The 21,296-nt window shown below is 46.8% G+C and overlaps 1 protein-coding gene across 8 annotated transcripts in view; it reads left to right on the top strand.

Moving 5' to 3' along the window:
* GRAMD1B (GRAM domain containing 1B) overlaps nucleotides 1-21,296 on the top strand; it is a 170,485-nt gene that overhangs the window by 141,542 nt on the left and 7,647 nt on the right. For 6 of the 8 annotated variants that reach the window (XM_071449480.1, XM_071449484.1, XM_071449489.1 and 3 more), the window contains 16 exons: nucleotides 2,110-2,194; nucleotides 3,674-3,777; nucleotides 4,646-4,741; nucleotides 5,085-5,165; nucleotides 8,024-8,139; nucleotides 9,832-9,988; nucleotides 10,557-10,746; nucleotides 11,754-11,897; nucleotides 13,163-13,281; nucleotides 14,206-14,348; nucleotides 15,398-15,501; nucleotides 16,440-16,643; nucleotides 17,051-17,141; nucleotides 19,793-19,804; nucleotides 20,090-20,197; nucleotides 20,945-21,062. In XM_071449480.1, the coding sequence (XP_071305581.1) occupies nucleotides 2,110-2,194; nucleotides 3,674-3,777; nucleotides 4,646-4,741; nucleotides 5,085-5,165; nucleotides 8,024-8,139; nucleotides 9,832-9,988; nucleotides 10,557-10,746; nucleotides 11,754-11,897; nucleotides 13,163-13,281; nucleotides 14,206-14,348; nucleotides 15,398-15,501; nucleotides 16,440-16,643; nucleotides 17,051-17,141; nucleotides 19,793-19,804; nucleotides 20,090-20,197; nucleotides 20,945-21,062 (1,872 nt within the window). The remainder of the gene's footprint in view (nucleotides 1-2,109; nucleotides 2,195-3,673; nucleotides 3,778-4,645; nucleotides 4,742-5,084; nucleotides 5,166-8,023; nucleotides 8,140-9,831; nucleotides 9,989-10,556; nucleotides 10,747-11,753; nucleotides 11,898-13,162; nucleotides 13,282-14,205; nucleotides 14,349-15,397; nucleotides 15,502-16,439; nucleotides 16,644-17,050; nucleotides 17,142-19,792; nucleotides 19,805-20,089; nucleotides 20,198-20,944; nucleotides 21,063-21,296) is intronic. The other 2 variants (XM_071449481.1, XM_071449485.1) reach the window with 1 other exon arrangement.

The raw sequence follows: 21,296 nt of genomic DNA, 5'->3' as shown, positions 1-21,296 counted from the left end.
CTGATTCTAAATAAACTCTGTGTTCCTCCCACCCCTGTGGCTCCACCACCATTCTTAAGCAGAAAATGCCTTCTCTGATCGCAGAATTTTGGGGCCTTTGCTGGAACACTCCCACATTTCTGCCCTAGGAGATCATGGGGGATTCACCCTAAAAAATGAGGGTTTGCCCTCATTTTTTAGGGTGAATCCCCCTCATGAGGCTCTTCTGCTGCCTTGCTCATCATGCCTCTGGCTTGTTGGATAAAGAGGAAAATTGTTGTACCCCAGGTGGCTCCTTCTCTGCACCTGTGTGAGGAGGAACACTGCAGATGCTCTGGAGATGGGGATCTGAAGGGGTTGTGGCTGTGGGGAGCAGCTGGCACAGGGTGAGGAGGCGTGGGTGCCACACCACAAACCCCTGGTGTCCCTCCAGCCCCTGCTCCCTGGGGCCAGGACACAAAACGAGGGCAGGACAGGGTTCAGTCCCTGGGACACTGGGGAGAGCCCTTTTGGAGTGAGGTGTTCCCACTGTCCCAGTTTGGTGGGGAGAGGGTGGGCATGGGGAGTCCTGAGCTCTCAGCGACAGGGCCTGCTCAAGCTCCTCTGGCAGGGCTAATAACCCTAATAAAATAATAATTTTCTGGGGCAAACCCTCATGTTTTAGGGTGAATCCCCCATTTTCTGGGTTGAATCACCCCTTTTCTGGGGTAAATCCCCCCTTTTCTGTGCTAAATCAGCCATTTTCTGAGGTAAATCTATTTTCTGTGCTGAATCCTGTTTTCTGTGGTGAATCCCCCATTTCCTGGGGTAACTCTCCCATTTTCTAGGTTCAATTCCCCATTTTCTCTGCTGGATCCCCTGTTTTCTGGCGTGAATCACCTATTTCCTGGGTTAAATATATTTTCTGTGCTGAATCCCCTATTTTCTGGAGTAAATCCTCCATTTTCTGGGCTCAATCCCCCATTTTCTGGGGTGAATAACCTGTTTTCTAGGGTAAATCACCTATTTTCTGTACTGAATCCCTGTTTTTGGTGCTAAATCCACCATTTTCTGGGGTGAATCACCTGTTTCCTGGGATAAATATATTTTCTGTGCTGAATCCCCTATTTTCTGGAGTAAATCCTCCATTTTCTGGGCTTAATCCCCCATTTTATGGGGTGAATCCCCCGTTTCTGGCATCAATTTACCCCCATTTTAGGGGGCAAATCACCTGTTTTCTGTGCTGAATTCCCCATTTTTGGTGGAAAGTCTCCCATTTTCTTGTGCTGAATCCCCCATTTTCCTGGGGTAGCTGCCCCACTGCTGGCTATTGGCAGGTCAGTGCTGCAAGCATAGAGCACAACTCCCACCTTGGGCAGCATGGAGGGACAGAGAATTCTGCAGGCACACAGGGAATTCTGCAGGCACACAGAGAATTCTGCAGGCACACAGAGAATTCTGCAGGCACACAGAGAATTCTGCAGGCACAAGGAATTCTGCAGGCACAGAGAGAATTCTGCAGGCACACAGAGAATTCTGCAGGCACACAGGGAATTCTGCAGGCACACAGGGAATTCTTCAGGCACACAGAGAATTCTGCAGGCACACAGAGAATTCTGCAGGCACACAGGGAATTCTGCAGGCACACAGAGAATTCTGCAGGCACACAGAGAATTCTGCAGGCACACAGGGAATTCTTCAGGCACACAGAGAATTCTGCAGGCACACAGGGAATTCTGCAGGCACAGAGAGAGAATTCTGCAGGCACACAGAGAATTCTGCAGGCACAGAGAATTCTGCAGGCACACAGAGAATTCTGCAGGCACAAGGAATTCTGCAGGCACAGGGAATTCTGCAGGCACACAGGGAATTCTGCAGGCACAGGGAACTCCTCTGCAGGCACAGGGAACTCCTCTGCAGGCACAGGGAATTCTGCAGCCTTTCCAGGATTTTTTCCTTCCCAGCCTGGATTGCTCTCCCAAGCCACGTTCTCCTCTTCCTCTCCCTCCCTGCATAGTAAAGCCCAAACCCTCCCATCTCTGGGCTGTGATGGGAGCTCCTCAGTGCCTCTGCCCCCCTTCTCCTGCTGCCCCTGAGGTGTCCCTGTTGTCCCCAGCTGCCCCTGTCCTCACAGCCCCTTGTCCCCTGCAGGTGCTGAGCCCCACGTACAAGCAGCGCAATGAGGATTTCAGGAAACTCTTCAAGCAGCTCCCGGACACCGAGCGCCTCATCGTGGGTAAGGACAGCTCTGGGGAGGAGGGCAGCACAAATCCAGCCAGGTTTTCATCCTTAAATGCATCCACTAACACATAAATTGGGATAAAAAGGAGGCTGCGTGCTCCAAAAATTGCAGAGACCCCAGGGGATGCCCCATGGCTTCTGCCTTGATTGGAATGAAGTTCCAGGACTGCTCTGTCTCCTTTTTGGACATCAACCCCTGGTGTTTGTGGGTGAATTTTCCTGACACCAACGTCCCTGCTCACACACCACTGCCCTTCCAGACCTCACCTCACAGCTGCTGAGATGCAGCTGCTCCTGTGCCTTACAGAGCTGGTGATCCCCTCCTGTGCCCCACCCGCTGAAACTGGGGGAAAACTCACAATGACACCAGGGAGGCAGAAAGGAAGAGACAGGGGAAATCTGGAAATAACACCTGGGCTGCTGCAGAGTGAGCAGCTGATAAGGCAGGATCATCATTAGGGACAGGGATTGCCTGTGACAGGTCCTTGGAGGAGCCAGCCCAGGGGACAGGCAGCAGCTGGGGCTCAGCTCCTGCCTTTGCCTTGCTGGGCTCAGTGGCTGCTCTTGATGCTGCTGCTCATCCTCACCTTTGGGCTCTCCTGATGCCTTTTTTTATGGGCTTGCCTAGAAACAGAGGCCAGACAAGGTTTAAAGCATATGATAAATAGATTAAATATATCCATGTTTATATACATATAATATAAATATATCCATGTCTATATGGTTTAAATAAATAAATAAATAAATAAATAAATATAAAATATTTATTTATATATCATACATAAACATGAATGTTATCTATAAAAATGGATATATATTTTATATTATATATATATACATATATATATTTATATATCATACATAAACATGAATGTTATATATAAAAACATGGATATATATTTTATATTATATATACACATATATATATATATACACACATATATATATATTTATATATGTATATATAAATATATATATATATATCCATGTTTATATATATAACATTTCTATTTCTATTTATTAATACATGTTTATATCCATAAACATATTAAATATATCCATGAAGTAGATATATTTAATGAAGGGCCCTCAGGTACATTGAGGGCAGTCAAGGCCTCCCCAAGGGGCTACCCCCAAAATGATCATGAGTTTCTCACACAATTATAAGTTTGGTCTATTTGCATATCAGGGGTTAATTGTCCAATTACAGCTTCAAGTAATGAAGTTACCCCAGTTTTCTCCCCTCCCCAGTTCTCTCTTGTTTACAGTTTTTGGGGCCTGAGGCTGTCAGGTCTCCTTGAGTTTCATGCCCAGAGGAATTACTTTGCTGACTAAAAACGTGAAGAGTTCAGGAGTTTATATGGAGTTTAGAGTCATGCACTGATGCAGCTCAGGATTTGAAAAACACAAAGGCAGAAATCTTAAGGTATCAGTGGCATTTTGTGGTGTTCTGCTCCTGTCTGTCCTCCCCCAGATTACTCATGTGCTCTCCAGAGGGACATTCTCCTGCAGGGCCGCCTCTACCTCTCCGAGAACTGGATCTGCTTCTACAGCAACATCTTCCGCTGGGAGACACTGGTGAGGCTCTTCTGCTGCCTTTGTCATCAATTCCCCCTTTTCTGGTGCTCTTCCCTGCCTGGGAGACACTGGTGAGGCTCTTCTGCTGCCTTTGTCATCAATTCCCCCTTTTCTGGTGCTCTTCCCTGCCTGGGAGACATTGGTGAGGCTCTCCCAGTGCTCCCAACCCAGGGCTGTGCTCACATTGGCTTTGGAAGGGCTCTTCTGCTGCCTTTGTCATCAACTTCTCCCTTTCCTGGTGGTTTTCCCTCCCTGGTGAGGCTCTCCCACTGCTGCCAACCCCGGGGCTGTGCTCACATTGGCTTTGGAAGGGCTTTTCTTCTGCTTTTGTCATGATTTTCTCCCTTTCCTGGTGTTCTTCCTTGCCTGGGAGACACTGGTGAGGCTCTTCTGCTGCCTTGCTCATCAATTTTTCCCTTTCCTGGTGTTGTTCCCTGCCTGGTGAGGCTCTTCCACTGCTGCCAACCCTGGGTCTGTATTTAGATTGGCTTTGGAAGGGTTCCTCTGCTGCCTTTCTCATGAATTTCTCCCTTTCCTGGTGTTCTTCCTTGCCTGGGAGACACTGGTGAGATTGTCCCACTGCTGCAACCCTGGGCTGTGCTCAGATTGACTTTGGAAGGGCTTTTCTGCTGCCTTTCTCAATAATTTCTCCCTTCCTGGTGTTTTTCCCTGCCTGGGAGACACTGGTGAGGTTTTTCTTCTTCCTTTCTCTTGAATTTCCCCCTTTCCTGGTGTTGTTCCCTCCCTGGTGAGGCTCTCCCACTGCTGTTAACCCAGGGGCTGTGCCCACACTGGCCTTGAAAGGGCTTTCCTGCCTCTTTTCTCACGGTTTCCTCCCTTTCCTGGTGTTTCTCCCTGCCTGCTGCAGCTGACAGTTCGCTTGAAGGACATCTGCTCCATGACCAAGGAGAAGACAGCCCGGCTCATTCCCAATGCCATCCAAGTTTGCACTGACACTGAAAAGGTAAATCCCACATGGATAAGGCCACCTCTGTGTCTGGCAGGGCACTTAAAGCGTGTGTGAGGGGGGTTTTTCCACCCTGGGAGGAGGGTTGGGAGCAGGGATTGTGCTGAGCTGGAGCTCAGGTGTGGGGCCAGGTGAAAGACCCAGGTTTTACAGCAGCACATTTCCAACAGAGCTGTTCCAGTGCTCATTCCCTGCTGAGAGCCTCTCCATGAGCTTCCCTCCATGTTCCATGGATGGCTCACTCCAGCTGGAAAGCGACCCCAAACAGCTTTGTTGTGCTCTTCTCCCTTTTTTTTGGCTTTTTTTGAGCTGATTTTTCTCTCCCTCTCTCCCCATCCAGCACTTTTTTACCTCCTTTGGGGCTCGGGACAGGACGTACATGATGATGTTCAGACTCTGGCAGAACGCCCTGCTTGACAAGGTACACAGGGATGGAAGGGAGGGATGGAAGGGAGGGATGGATGTGGGCAGGAGCCTCGCTTCTGGCTGAAAAAAACACCCAGGGACAGCAAACACCAGTGCTTGGGCACAAGGGACAGCAAACAAAAGTGGGTTTGGGCATTAGGGACATTAAACACAAATGTTAAGGCAGAGCAGGCTCATGACTGCAGAGGCAAGTCCCTCTTTTTGCAGGGAATTTTTTTTTCCTGGGGTAAATCATCCATTTTCTGGGGAAATCACTTGTTTTCTGGGATAAATCACCTATTTTATTGGGTTAATCACCCATTTTCTGGGGAAATCACTTGTTTTCTGGTGTTAATTACCCGTTTTCTGGGGGAAATCGCCTGTTTTCTGGTGTTAATTACCCATTTTCTGGGATAAACCACCTGGTTTTCTGGTGTTAATTACCCATTTTCTGGGAAAAATCACCTGTTTTCTGAGGTTAATCACCTATTTTCTGGGGTAAACCACCTGTTTTCTGGGACAAATCACCTATTTTATTGGGTTAATCCCCCATTTTCTGGGGTTTAATCACCTGTTTTCTGGTGTTAATTACCCATTTTCTGGGAAAAATCACCTGTTTTCTGGGATAAATCACCTGTTTTCTGGGGGTAATTATCCATTTTTTGGGATAAACCACCTGGTTTTTGGGATAAATCACCTGTTTTCTGGGATTAATCACCCATTTTTTGGGATAAACCACCTGTTTTCTGGGATGAATCACCCGTTTTCTAGGATAAACCACCTGTTTTCTTGGTTGGATTTTAAACTAAATCTGTTCCTGCTGTGCCAGAGACCCTGTAAATCCTGGATTTTATTTGAGAATCTGTTCCACAGCACTTTGGGGTGTCCTGGCTGGAATTCAGGCCCTGCTGGAGCAATGAGGCACCAGGAATACCCTGTCCCAAAAACTGGAGTAGAATTTAGGAGCAGCAAGGATCACCTTGCCTGTGAGCAGCTTTTTTGGAGCTCCAAATGAAATTCGGTGTCCTTGGTCTCGAGGTCAAGGCAAAAGGGGCTGATAAACACAGGAAGCACTTCCAGAGCTCTTTTTTTTCCCAGTGTGGGATCTGTGGCTGGCAGGAAAAGGGGAGAAAAAGCTGAGTGCAGTTTTCCTGACAAGACATGGGTGTGAGTTAATGTGTGTGGGAAGGAGGAGGAGCATTTCTCTGGATGGAAGTTCCTCATCAGAGGCTTTGTTCCCCCCCATGCTTTTGGTTGCTGCTGTGAGGAGCTAGATTAAAAAATTCCTCCTTATCCCATGCAGTTACTATGGGGAAAAATCCAAGCCAGCAACTCAGAAAAAGTTCACTGGGTTTGTTTCCCCTCACTACCAAGAAATCTTTGTGGTTGGTCATAAGTTTCTGAGGGGTGAAAATCCCCTTTCATCCCTGTACCACATCTTTAAATCACAAGTTTCAATCACAAGCCCCATTTTTCAGAGCCTCATGTCACAGTCATGTGGTGATCACTGACCTGCATCCCTAAAATCTGGGCTTTTTTCCGTGGTCAGGATAATTCATTTTCTCTTTTTTACTTTTTTTTTTTTAACTTTTCACAGGGGTGTCTGGTGACACAAACTCCCTGTGATTCCAAACTGCAGCAGGAAATGTTTTTCTTCATTGCTTTAGATGATTTGAATTTTTAATTTTTTTTTTTTCTAGATTGTTTTAGATAATTTTCCCTGCAGCTGGGATTTTTTCAGGCAGCTTTAATTTAACAAAAAGTTGAAGGGGGGAGAAAAAACAAAACAAACCTCATAAGGTCTTGGGGTTTGATGGAGCAGCAGCCATTGAATGGAGGCACAGCAGAAGAGGTGGGAAAAAATTTGTGGAGGGAAATGCAGGTTCAGAGCTTCCTTTAGGACATTCCAGCCCTGTTAGTGGGAAATCTCATCCATATTTTAATAATAATATAATCAAACATTGAATATTGCATATATTAGATATATATTACACAGACATACATATATATAATTACATATTTATTATTAAGAGATATATATATATATAAGATTATATATTATATATAGTTATATAAAATATATTCTACATATATTTTGTACATTACATATACTATGTAAAATTGTATATAACATTATCTATAACTGTATAATTTACAATATTTATTATGGGATATTATATTTATAACAAAATCATAATTACATATATTTATATAACATATAACATATATTTATATATTATATATTTATATAATATATAAACATATATTTATATAATATATAAACATATATTTATATATAAAAAAATATATATTATATTATATATATATAAATATATATAAATATATATATTGACATATATATATAAACATATATTAAGAATACATTATTTTAAAAGTAACATTTAAATATAAACAACTAATAACATTTTAAATAACTACTATAATATATGAAAAGTATATATCCATAAATATATAAATAGCATTGTTATTATATTTATATTTTACATATTCATCTATTTTTAGATTTAAAAAATTATAATAGATTATTGCTATTATTATACATATAATATATATAATAATAGCAATAAAATATAAATATAGATAAAATGCAGTTATAAATATAAATATAACAACTCTGCATATGAATATGTAAGTATATATAAAAATTAAGTAATAAAAAATTAAATAACAAGAAACTCCATCAAATGGAATTTCACAGAGCTGAGCCCACAGAAGGGCTCTCACCTCAAGGACCAGAATCCCTCACTCCTTTCAGGGAAGGAATATCCTCCTGCCAGTGACAATTCCCCATATTTTCAGTGTGCTTGGCCATTCTTGGCCGCCCGTTGGTGACGCTCTGTGCCCCTGTTGCAGCCCCTGTGCCCCAAGGAGCTCTGGCACTTTGTCCACCAGTGCTACGGCAACGAGCTGGGGCTGACCAGCGACGACGAAGACTACGTGCCTCCTGACGATGACTTCAACACCATGGGGTGAGAGGGCAGGGCTGGGCTCTCCTGGGGGAGCAGGGGGTGCTGCATGCCCCAAATGCTGCCTGTCCTGGCACACCTGGGACCTGGCACAGGTGCTGCATGCCCCAAATGCTGCCAGTCCTGGCACACCTGGGAGCTGGCACAGGTGCTGCATGCTCCAAATGCTGCCGGTCCTGGCACACCTGGGAGCTGGCACAGGTGCTGCATGCTCCAAATGCTGCCGGTCCTGGCACACCTGGGAGCTGGCACAGGTGCTGCATGTCCCAAATGCTGCCTGTCCTGGCACACCTGGGAGCTGGCACAGGTGCTGCATGCCCCAAATGCTGCCAGTCCTGGCACACCTGGGAGCTGGCACAGGTGCTGCATGCCCCAAATGCTGCCGGTCCTGGCACACCTGGGAGCTGGCCAAGCTGCGGCTCTGGAATGTGTGATGCCGAAAAAGCTGGAGGTGGAGGGTTCCTCGTGGAAGCTGGTGATGCCTTCTGAAGGCTGGCCTAGAATGGAGTTATAGAATAAAGCAGGGATTTCTTAAAAGGATCTCCTCAATGGATGCACCTTGGGCAGCACAAGGGCCCAGCCAGGGCTGCACCAACATGAACCAAAATGGTCCCAAAATGAACCCAAGATGAACCAAAATGGTCACAAGATGAACCCAAAATGGTCTCAAAATGAACCCAAGATGAACCAAAATGGTCACAAAATGAACCCAAGATGAACCAAAATGGTCCCAAAATGAACCCAAAATGGTCCCAAAATGAACCCAAGATGAACCAAAATGGTCCCAAAATGCACCCAAGATGAACCAAAATGGTCTCAAAATGAACCCATGATGGACCCAAAATGGTCCCAAAATGCACCCAAGATGAACCAAAATGGTCTCAAAATGAACCCATGACGGACCCAAAATGGTCCCAAAATGAACCCAAGATGAACCAAAATGGTCCCAAAATGAACCCAAGATGAACCCAAAATGGTCTCAAAATGAACCCAAGATGGACCCAAAATGGTCCCAAAATGAACCCAAGATGAACCAAAATGGTCCCAAAATGCATGACCACTCACAGGGTCACTCACTTTTATAAGTTCTGCTTCATTTGCATTTTGGAGTTAATTGTCCAATTCCAGCTTTAGGTTGTCAAGTCCCCTCCTTCTGTTTTTCTCTCTTCAGTCCATGTTGTTTATGTTCTTGGGCCTGTAACTTCTATTGATGGTTCTTGGTCCTTGACTCCCCAAGGACAATTGGTCAATTGTCAACAATTCCTTCTCAATTCCTAGAGAAGGAATTGTAATTGTTTTGTCTCCCTGCTCTGTGCACAGAGCTCACCATCCCCTAATATCAACTCAGACCCACCCACTAAAGCAGCACAGAATCTGAAAAACAGAAAAGCTAAAACTTAGGGCACCACTGGGAGGGAGCTCAATGCCTGCTGAGCCAGCTGAGCAATTCTAGAAATGCCAAAGCACCCTGGTCACGAGGCCAGGCAGTGTTGCATGGCCAGAAAATGCTGATGCTTGTCAATCCCTGTATAAACACCTGAAAAAACTGGGGCTTGCTCTCCCCTGCACTGAGCCATTCCTGCTCCTGGACAGCCTGGAGACTTCATAGAAACATTCTCACTTGCTCTGTGTGTGCAGCTGTAGCTGTTGTGAGAGGGGTAACCATAAAAACCTGTGTTCTCTGTGGCGTCCCAGCTACTGCGAAGAAATCCCCGTGGAGGAGAATGAAGTCAACGACAGCTCCTCCAAGAGCAGCATGGAGGCCAAGCCAGAAGCCAGCCCTCAGCTGCCAAAGAAATCTGTCACTGCCAGCACCCTGACCTCCACAGGCAGCAGTGAAGCCCCAGCCTCAGTGAGTTTTCCCCTTCCCCTGGCAGCAGGAATTTGTTTTCCCTGAAATTCAGCACCCTGTGGGTCATATGAGGTTTGTTCATCCTCCAGCTCTTCTTCCACTGCTGCTGAGTTCAGTCCTTGGTCGGTGATTTTGGCACTGGGAATCTCAGCAGCAAGAGCATTTTCCTTTCTATACTTCTGGATGAAAAGTTTTGGACATAAAAGGATTGTAATTTCTTCCCTGCCTTCCGTTATTCCCTGGCAAACAGTGTTGGAATTATGGCAGAGCAGACCTTGTTTAGATATTACCTCTTTTAGGTTCTTTTAGATTGTTCAGGAGCAAAACCAGTGTTGGACAATATTGTTCTTGTCTGAACAAAAATCCTGGTGGTGTTCAAAGCTTGAACACTGACTTTTTGAGAGGAGGTTTTACAAACACTGTATAGCAATTGTCCTCCTGTCTATTTAATTTCCAGATACGTCAAGGCCAAATATCCAGATATTGGCTCACAGATGTGAGGTTTTTTGAACTAAAGCCCATTTCTAGGCGCTGATCTTGCCCTTGTTGTGCCCTGTCCTTGCTGCAGTTTGATGGAGTGCTCCCAGAAGAGGAGGAGGCAGTGGCAGAGAGTCCTGTGGAGAAGGACCTTGGCATTGCCAACATCATGGGAGAGAAGATTGACATCATTGGCCCTGTGAACTCCCCCTCCCTGGACTTCAATGACAACGAGGACATTCCCACAGAGCTCAGTGACTCCTCAGACACCCACGATGAAGGTAAAGGGGAAAGGCCACTCCACCAGGGCTCCTTCCAGCCTTATCCCATCCCTCCTGTGAGGGAATGCAGTGGTGACTGCTACTGAAATCCTTTCCTGGACCCTGAAGATGCAAAGAATTCCCATTGTGGGCTGCAGAAAGTGAATGTGTTTACATTGTAGGATGTGCCTAAAAATGTCAGGATGAGCCAAAACAATTTTAGGATGTCCCAAAAATAAGCTGTGTAATTAATTATCCCTTCTGATGTCCAAACTGCTTGCCCTGGGATCAGTGCAGGAAAAGGGTTGTGTTGCCTTGTGCAGGTTGGCCTAGAGCAGAGGCTGGACAGAGCTAAAGAATAAAGCAGGGATTTATTAAAAGGCCTCCATGGATGCCCCTTGGGCAGCACAAGAGCCCAACCAGGGCTGCACCCAAGATGAACCAAAATGGTCACAAAATGAACCCAAGATGAACCAAAATGGTCCCAAAACAAACCCAAAATGGTCCCAAAATGAACCCAAGATGAACCCAAAATGGTCCCAAAATGAACCCAAGATGAACCAAAATGGTCCCAAAATGAACCCAAGATGAACCCAAATGGTCCCAAAATGCCCGAGCGCTCCCGAGGTCTCTCCCTTGGATCAGTTCTGCTCCATTTGCATCTTGCAGTTCATTGTCCCATTCCAGCTTTAGCCCCTGCAGTCCCATCCTTGTTTTTCTCTCTCCAGCCCACGGTGTTTGTGCTCTTGGGCTGAGATTTGGATCATTTGTCCTTGGTGCCCAGCTGGAGCAGGAATTGTTTTGTGTCCCTGCTCTGTGCCCAGAGCTCAGCATCCCCTGATGTGAACCCAGACCCACACACTAAAGCAGCACAGAATGTGAAAAACAGAAAATCCAAAACCTGAGGCAGCAGTTGAGGTCCCTCCTTTAGGTTCCTTCTGCAATATTGAGCTCCTGGCGCTGGGGCAGCACAATTTCCATCACCCTGGAGGGTCATGGCTGCACCTTGAGGCTCTCTTTGCCCACAGGGGAGGTCCAAGCCTTTTATGAGGACCTGAACGGCCGCCAGTACGTGAATGAGGTGTTCAACTTCAGCGTGGACAAGCTCTATGACCTGCTCTTCACTGACTCCCAGTTCCAGAGGGACTTCATGGAGCAGCGCCGCTTCTCTGGTGAGGCAGAGGGGAAATCTTCCCCAGTAGAAATCCATTTTGATTTCATTTTGATTTAGGTGAAATGTATATCTTTGAGTTAAGTCTACATATGAAAACACAGCTGTTTAGTCTGCCTGTTCTTGCAAAAAAAAAGCCTTTGCTCAGAGAAACTGCTTCAGCCAAAGGACAGGGATAAGGGAGGGGAGACAGAGAGACAGAGAAACTGCCAGGAGAGCGGGTCAACCTGACCTAGGAATTCTTTCTGATAAAAAGGAATTTGTGGCAAATGTCACGGGAAATTTGTAAAATGAATATGTATGAACCTGTTGTGAAATTGTATGCCTGGTATTTGAGAGGGGGATAACAAAGGATCTGGAGTTCTCAGAGGCACACGTGTCTTTTAAGGAGAGGAATCTCCACATGTGTCCAATGCTTTACAACTTTCACCAAGTTCTGGAGTTTGCTTCCACAAAACACTGGTGAGCTGCTGCTGCTGCTGCTGCTGCTGGACCTGCCAAGGGGCTGCAGGGGAAGGGCTCTGCTTTGGAATTACAATTTTGTCTGCTTGGAGTGACATTCTGAGCAGATTTTGTCCAATTGGCCATGCTGTCCCATGCTGGTGGTAACCAAGAGCAGGCAGGACCTGAGTGCCTATCTGGTTATATTTTCTAACAGCTGGAACAGCTTTTTTTATGGAAAAAACAGCTTTTTTTATTTTTTATCATCACCTCTGCCTTGGAGCTGCAATTTTGTGTGCTGAGGTGAAATTCTGAGCACATTTTGTCCAATTGGCCACGCTGTCCCGTGCTGGTGGTAACCAAGAGCAGGCAGGAGCTGAGTGCCCATCTGGTTTCATTTTCTAACAGCTGGAACAGCTTTTTTTATGGAAAAAAACCTGATTTTCTTATTTTTTATCATCACCTAAGGCCTGATTTTCTGTTCAAGGCTTAACAGTGTGAGGGAGAAGCTCCACACCTGACATGGACAGAGCTGCAGGGAGAATCCCTTGGCATGTCATAGTCCTTTCCCTGTAACTGTAGGTTTGCTAAAGGAGATAAATCCCCAGCTTCTCTCCCTTTCCCTGTACTTGAAAGAGGGGAAAACACTCACATTTAGCACAGAAGTCCTTGGTTTCACACTCAGCTGAGCTCTAGAGCAGCCAGGCTCCCCAAGGGGAAGGAAATCCCATCCCCAGCTGGGTTATATGGCTGTGCCTTTCCCCAGGGGACTGGCCTGAGATCCCTCCCCAATCACTTGGCTGGAATGTTGTTTTGTCCTCTCAGATATTATCTTTCACCCCTGGAAGAAGGAGGAAAATGGCAATCAGACCAGAGTGATCCTGTACACCATCACCCTCACCAACCCTCTGGCCCCCAAAACTGCCACAGTCACCGAGACTCAGGTGAGTGACACTGGGGCAGAGTTACCTTGCATGGCACTGTCACATTTTCTGGAGAAATCCCCTTGCCCAGGACTGCTTCTCCTGGGAAGCTGAGAGGCCTCAGAGAGAAACAATAATGAATGAAAACAATGATCAAAACCAACAATGAATGAAAACAATAATTATCTGATTGCTTCTCCTGTGTTTTGCTGCTTTGGAATGTGGTCTGAAGATTGTTTACCAGCTGGTCATTGTTTGATTGGTTTCATGTGAATTATTTTCACTTAATGGCCTATCACAATCCAGCTGTGTCAGGACTCTGGCAGCAGTCAGGAGTTTTTGTTAAGCTTCTGATGTATCCTTTCTCTATTCTTTGGTATAGTTTTAGTATATTTAATGCTTTAACATAATATAGTATCTTAATATAATACAGTATCTTAAAATAATAAATTAGCCTTCTTTAATATAATATAGGAATTCTTTAATATAGTATCTTGAAATAACAAATTAGCCTTCTTTAATATAGTATAGTATCTTAAAATAATAAATTAGCCATCTTTAATATATTATGGTATCTTAAAATAATTGTCTAATATAATATAGTATCTTAAAATAATAAAGTAGCCTTCTTTAATATAATATAGTAATTCTTTAATATAGTATCTTGAAATAACAAATTAGCCTTCTTTAATATAATATAGTATCTTAAAATAATTCTTTGATATAATATAGTATCTTAAATAATAAATTATCCTTCTTTAATATAATATAGTATCTTAAAATAATAAATTAACCATCTTTAATATATTATGGTATCTTAAAATAATTCTCTAATATAATATAGTATCATAAAATAATAAATTAGCCTTCTGAGAACACGGAGTCAGGTTCTCAGTTCCTCCTTCGTCCTGGGACCCAGCAAATTCCCTGCTGTTTTTCCTGCAGACAATGTACAAGGCCAGCCAGGAGAGTGAGTGCTATGTCATCGATGCAGAGGTGCTCACCCACGATGTCCCCTACCACGATTATTTCTACACCATCAACCGCTACACCTTGACTCGTGTTGCCAGAAACAAGAGCCGACTCAGGTACCTCCCCTGGGAGTGAATGATGAGCAAAAAGCACCCTTGGGGAGGGAGTTTTGGGTGTTAGGAGGGGTTGAGGGGGTAATTTCTTTGTTTATTTCTTTTTTTTATGATTATTTTTTAGTGCTGTCCTTCCCAGTCAGCATTAAACACCTGTGGTTTATCTGTGCCCCTGGAGTTCTCTGCTTTCCCCTGTGTTTTACCCTTGTTTTAGCCAAACATGGGCTTTGGAGTCCTGGAAGTCCTAAAGGCAGGTCTGGGCCCTGTCTGGGACAGTGACAATCAGGACAGAGGCAGCTGTGCAAGAAGAGAGGAGTCAATACCTACAAGAGAAGAAACCCAACAAGCGTTTTATTTATTTATTTTTTACATCAGGGAAAATGCAGTTTACAGATTTTTAATGACACACAGAAACTGTGTGTGTGGGTAATTCAAAGCAAGTGATTTAATTGCTGACACAGCAGCTGCTGTGTGGGACAATGTGCAGAGCTCTCTGGGAGTCACTGGGCTCAGAGCCTGTGAGGATTCTGTCACCTCTTCCTTGTCCTGTTGCTGGGACATGGCTGTCACCAAGAGCAGGGGCAGGATTTTCACCTGCTGGGTTGACATCAATGCAGAGCAGTCACAGCTGCATAAGGGAGGGGATTTACAGATTTTTCTTGCCTCTCTCTTGGATGCAGAGGTTTGCAGAGCACTGCAGACTGTGATAGCACAGGATCTGTGATAAGCACAGGATCTGTGATAAGCACAGGATGAACTTCCTGGGGCTAAACAGAGGAACTGGGTGCTGGGCAAAGCTCTATTCCTGTGACTTCAGTAATGATAATCCAAATGTCTGTCAAATGGCCCTGGAGTGCTCTTCAGGGAGGCTCTTCCTGCCTTTGGAAGGATTTTTCCAGCAGTGCTTCTCCTCTGGAAACGTGAAGGGCTGAGAGCATTCCAGAAATAACAGAGTACATGATTATTTATTATTTACACTGGCAAAGATTGTGAATTGGCATCACCCCCAGGCAGCAGCACCAGGGGAATGAGTGACCTGTTCCTCCTCACAGGGTTTCCACAGAATTACGCTACAGGAAGCAGCCTTGGGGGCTGGTGAAATCCTTCATTGAGAAGAATTTCTGGAGCGGCCTGGAGGATTATTTCCGTCACTTGGGTGAGTGTGGCACTGACAGGGACACTCGTGTTTCCCTGGGAGTGGGCAGCCTTGGGGTGGTTTACAAAAGGGGCTACCACAGCTGGAATAAATTAACTGCTGCAATTAATCAGGGCAGCAAGTCCTGCTCCCTGTCAGGCAGTTTGGGGTCAAATTTTGGTAAAAGGTGAGAGGAATGTGGAGCACAAATCTCTTAGGCCCTGCCAGCTTCTTTGGGCCAGCTGATGCCTACTTAAAAACAGAGGCCAGGCAAAAGAAAATAAAAAGCAGATCTATTTATTGAAGGGCCTTCAGATACATTTAGGGCAGACAAAGACCCCCAGGAGCTACACCCAAAAATGGACAATGGGTCATGGGTTTCACACTTTGATAAGTTTGGTCCATTTGCATTTTGGGGGTGAATCTGCCAATTCCAGCTGCAGCTGATGAAGTCATTGACCCCAAGTTTGCTGCCCCCAACTCCCTTTTGTTCCCATCTCTGGGCCCTGAGGCAGTGAGGTGTCCTTGATTGCCAGGCCTGGAGAGGAATTGTTGTGTCTGCCCCAAATGGGGAAGCAGCAGCTCCCACTGTGTGTGGAGTTCAGAGTTCTACACTAAAGAACTGCAGGGCTACAATAGATGGAAAATATAAATGCTCAAATTGTAAGGCATCACAGCAGAGAGGTTAAACCTTTCTCTCTCTATCAAATGCTCCCCCTTGGTGCTGCAGAGAGCGAGCTGACCAAAACAGATCAAGTATCCTTGATTGCCAGGCCTGCAGAGGAATTGTTGTGTCTGCCCCAAATGGGGAAGCAGCAGCTCCCACTGTGTGTGGAGTGACACACTAAAGAACTGCAAGGTTACAAATATGTGAAAAATAGAAATCTAAAATCCTAAAGCATCACAGCAGAGGGGTTAAACCTTTCTCTCTCTCCCAAATGCTCCCCTTGGTGCTGCAGAGAGCGAGCTGACCAAAACAGAGAGCACGTACCTGGCTGAGGTGCACAGACAATCCCCCAAAGAGAAGGTGAGCAAGCAATCCACGGTGCGGCGGCGGAAACGCGCCCACGCCCACCTGAGGGTGCCCCACCTGGAGGAGGTGCTCAGCCCCGTGACCACCCCCACGGATGAGGAGGTTGCCCATCGAATCAAGCACGTGGCAGGTGAGCAGCTGCACAGCCCGCGGGGATGGGGACAGGCAGGGGTTTGGTCACAGAGGGGAGTGTTGGGGTTGTGTGGGTGGGTAGAGGATTGGGGGCTCCTTTCCCTGGTGGGGTTGTGAGTGGGTAGAGGATTGGGGGCTCCTTTCCCCATTGGGCTTGTGTGGGTGGGTAGAGGACTGGGGGCTCCTTTCCCCTGTTGGGGTTGTGTGGGTGGGTAGAGGATTGGGGGCTCCTTTCCCTGTTGGGGTTGTGTGGGTGGGTAGAGGATTGGGGGCTCCTTTCCCTGTTGGGGTTGTGGGTGGGTAGAGGACTGGGGGCTCCTTTCCCCATTGAGATTGTGTGGGTGGGTAGAGGATTGGGGGCTCCTTCCCCTGTTTCCCATCCCAAATGCATCCCCATCTCCTCAGGTTCCACTCAAACACGGCACATCCCTGAGGAGAGCCCCAGTGGCTTCCACCTGCAGAGTGTCTCCAAGCTGCTCCTTGTCATCAGCTTTGTGTAAGTGATGATTTTTTTCTGCTCTCCTTCCCAGCCAGCATTAAACACCTTTGGTTTATCTGTGCTCCTGGAGTTCTGTGCTCCCTTCTCTCCTTTCCCCTGGGATTTGCCCTTGTTTTAGCCAAACTCTGATCTGAGAGTCCTGAAGGCAGGTCTGGGACCTGTCTGGGACAGAGGCAGCTGTGCAAGGAGAGAAGTCAATACCTACAAGAGAAGAAATCCAACAAGTATAAGCATTTTATTTATTTATTTTTGCATCTTATTATTATTATTTTTACATCTTATTTTATATCTTATTATTTATTTATTTTTACATCTTATTTACTGCCACATCTTTTACATTTTATTTATTTTTACTTTTTTTAAATTTATTTTTACATCAAGGATGACTTTAATGTCACATAAAAACCTCTGTGTCTGTGGGTAATTTAAAACAAGTGATTTAATTGCTGACACACCAGCTGCTGTGAGGGACAATGACTGTGCAGAGCTCTCTGGGACTCACTGGGCTACCCCAGCAGGGCTCAGTGTCTGTGAGGATTCTGTCACATCTGGTCAGGCAAAACATTTTCATGTCTGGTGCTGGGCAGTGATTTTGATGAGAGGCTCAGCCAGAAAGCAGCTGGACCCTTGAGAGATGATTTCTGCACAATAAGTAAAGAAAGAGCTGAAGCACAAGGGGCTGGAGTGATTTCATCAGCTCAGCAGCAGGATCTGTTTGGTTTGGGTCTTTCCTACCTCATCTTTCAGGATTGATGGTCTTGGACTGGGATGTGCTCTCCAAGTGAGCTGGGAATGGGCCCCTCACGTCCCTGTGGCTCAGTTTAATTCCTAAACTCAGTTTTTATTGTTCCTCTGCCCTTGGACTGACAGCAGGCTTCATTTAGTGCTGCAGTGCTCACTGGGCAGCTGCTGTGGAGCAGAGCAGCCTAAAGCAGTGACCCAGGCTTTTCTGACTTGGGCTCAGCTTTTCCTTAAGCTCCACCTGGCTGTCAGAGAGGTGGGGAGAAGCTGGGATTTCAGGGCTGAAATTGCAGCTCAAGCTGAGCTCCTTTCTGTGTTCCCTGGTCCCAGAGGGGGCACAGACAGCAGAGGATTGCAGCAGCACCCAGGCAGTGATAAATGAGGTGGTGTAAGGTGCTGCCACGATGAGAACATAGCACAGAGGTGCCCAAGCTTTGTGCCAAGCTCCTGACAGCTTCACTTGGCTCACAGAGCCCTCTGTGGTGTTTCCAGAATATTCCTCTGGCCAGTTGCCATCCTCCTGACTGGACTGGTCATAGTGGGCCATTCTTCCAGCAAAATAACTGCACTATTCAGAGCCAGGCACTGGGCTGGCATTTGGGAATCTCTTCCTGGGCAGGAGCAGGAATGCCCCCCCTGAGTGGTGGGGGAGAGAGGAGCTGGGCAGGGCTGGCTGGGGAGTGTTCCAGTGCTGGGGTGGGAGTGGGGAAGGGAGGATGTGAACAGTGTGTGTGTGTCAGTGCCTCAGTGGCAATGGGGAAGGGAGGATGTGAGCAGTGTGTGTGTGTCAGTGCCTCAGTGGCAATGGGGAAGGGAGGATGTGAACAGTGTGTGTGTGTCAGTGCCTCACTGGCAATGGGGAAGGGAGGATGTGAGCAGTGTGTGCGTGTCAGTGCCTCACTGGCAATGGGGAAGGTTGGATGTGAGCACTGTGTGTTGTGGTCGTGTTTGCTGGGGTCCCAGGACGAGGGAAGAGATGAGAATCTTGACTCCATGTTTCAGAAGGCTGATTGATTATTTTATGATATATATGATATTAAAAGAAAATGATATATTAAAACTATACTAAAAGAATAGAAGAAAGGATTTCATCAGAAGGCTTGAAAGGAATAGAAAGGAAAAAGAATGATAAGAAAAGCTCGTGACTCTCAGAGAGTCTGAGACAGCCGGACTGTGATTGGCCATTAATTAGAAACAACCAACATGGGCCAATCAAAGATGCACCTGCAGCAGCAGCAGATAATCATTGTTTTCCTTTTCCTCTAAGGCTTCTCAGCTTCTCAGGAGAAAAATCCTGGCAGAAGTGTGTGTGTGTCAGTGCCTGCTCTGGGGATGGGGAAGGGAGAATGTGAGCACTGTGTGTGTGTGTGTCAGTGCCTGCTCTGGGAAGGCTGGATGTGAGCCCTGTGTGTGTGTGTCAGTGCCTGCTCTGGGAAGGGGGAAGGCTGGATGTGAGCACTGTGTGTGTGTGTGTCAGTGCCTCACTGGGAGGGCTGGATGTGAGCACTGTGTGTGTGTGTGTGTGTGTGTGTCAGTGCCTCACTGGGAGGGCTGGATGTGAGCACTGTGTGTGTGTGTGTGTGTGTGTCAGTGCCTCACTGGGAGGGCTGGATTTGAGCACTGTGTGTGTGTGTGTGTGTGTGTCAGTGCCTCACTGGGAGGGCTGGATTTGAGCACTGTGTGAGTGTCAGTGCCTGCACAGCCACCTGCTGTCCCCAGGAGCTCAGCTGTGCTGAGGGAACTTCACCAGCAGTGCAGGCTCACGGATCCCTGTCTGTCCTTCCTGCCTCTCTCCCCTCTGCTCCTTTCCCCCTGCACTGTCTGAGCCTCCCCCTCCCAGCCCAGTTTGTGTCACTCTGTTTCTAACCTGCAGCTGCTCCGTCTTTTCTCTTCCCTGCTCCCATTAGGATCTGTTTCAGGTACTGTCTCTCTCTTTTTTTTACCTCTTTACTCTCCCATTTCCCTCCCTTTCTCTGCATTCAGCACATCCACTCACCCAGCCTGTTCTGTTTGTCTGTCCTCCTGGCTCACACATTTCTTCCACGAGGTGAAGTTTGGGCTGCTCACTCAGATTAAATCCCCACTCACAGCATGGACTGAGCTCAGACACCTTCCTGCAGGGCTGGGTGTTGTCCCAGCTGCTCCTGGCAGGCAGTGGGCTGTGAGATGCTCCTGAAGTGGCTTTTTTCTTGCTTTTTTTGCAGTCTGGTGCTGCTGGTCATTCTCAACATGATGCTGTTCTACAAGCTCTGGATGTTGGAGTACACCACGCAGACGCTGACGGCGTGGCAGGGCCTGAGGCTGCAGGAGAGGTACAGCCACCCCTGCTGGGGCTCCCCTTGGGTTTTCTGGGTGCCAGAGGCTTCCCTGTCACACCAGAGCTCTGGGCTGTCACTTTTGTGCAAAACAGGTGAAGCTGAAGTGTGCATTTCCCTTGTGTGTGCATTTCCCTTGTGTGTGCATTTCCCTTGTGTGTGCATTTCCCTTGTGTGTGCATTTCCCCTTGTGTGTGCATTTCCCCTTGTGTGTGCATTTCCCCTTGTGTGTGCATTTCCCCTTGTGTGTGCATTTCCCCTTGTGTGTGCATTTCCCCTTGTGTGTGCATTTCCCCTTGTGTGTGCATTTCCCCTTGTGTGTGCATTTCCCTTGTGTGTGCATTTCCCTTGTGTGTGCATTTCCCTTGTGTGTGCTATTCCTTTGTGTGCATTTCCCTGGTGTGCATTTCCCCCGCAGCTGAAAAGCAGAGTTAGGGTCACAAAGGATGTCACAAGTTCTGGAATGTTCTGCCCAGGGAGGTGGTGGAGTCACCATCCCTGGATGTAAGTTCTGTACTCACATACTATTGTAGTAGTCTAAAAATCACCGAGAGCACCAGAGAAAGATAAAATCAAAAGTTTAAAACAAGCCTGGATGTGGCACTGGGTGCCAGGGTTCAGTTGAGGGGTTGGGGCTGGGCTGGACTCGATGATCTTGAAGGTCTCTTCCAACCTGGTGATTCTGTGAAAGAGAAATCTCTGTACAAAGTGTGATTTTGAGCCTTGCCCGTGTTTTTGTGGCAGGTTACCCCAGTCTCAGACAGAGTGGGCCCAGCTGCTGGAGTCCCAGCAGAAGTACCACGACTCAGAGCTGCAGAAATGGCGCGAGATCATCAAATCCTCCGTGATGCTCCTGGACCAGGTGAGACTGCACAGCTGCAGGCAGGGCTGTGACCAGGCTGTCCCTGTGTCCTCCCAGGGCTGCTCCCCATCCTTCAGCATCTCCTGCTTCCACCACAGCCCCTCAGGTGTGCCAGCTCCTTTAGACCCATCTCTTGCTGCTGGTGGCTACCACAGGGGCTGTCAGGGGGCCAGGGCTGCTCTCTCCCATCAGAGGGGTCCATGCACATCAGGGAGAGAACCCTACAGGGCCAAA

The sequence above is a fragment of the Agelaius tricolor genome, unplaced genomic scaffold (assembly GCF_023055355.1).
Source record: "Agelaius tricolor isolate 1412-34295 unplaced genomic scaffold, bAgeTri1.0.p SCAF_29, whole genome shotgun sequence".
Lineage (NCBI taxonomy): Eukaryota > Metazoa > Chordata > Aves > Passeriformes > Icteridae > Agelaius > Agelaius tricolor.
Note: the sequence above shows the minus strand (reverse complement) of the source record. Positions and strands in the feature narration are given on the sequence as shown.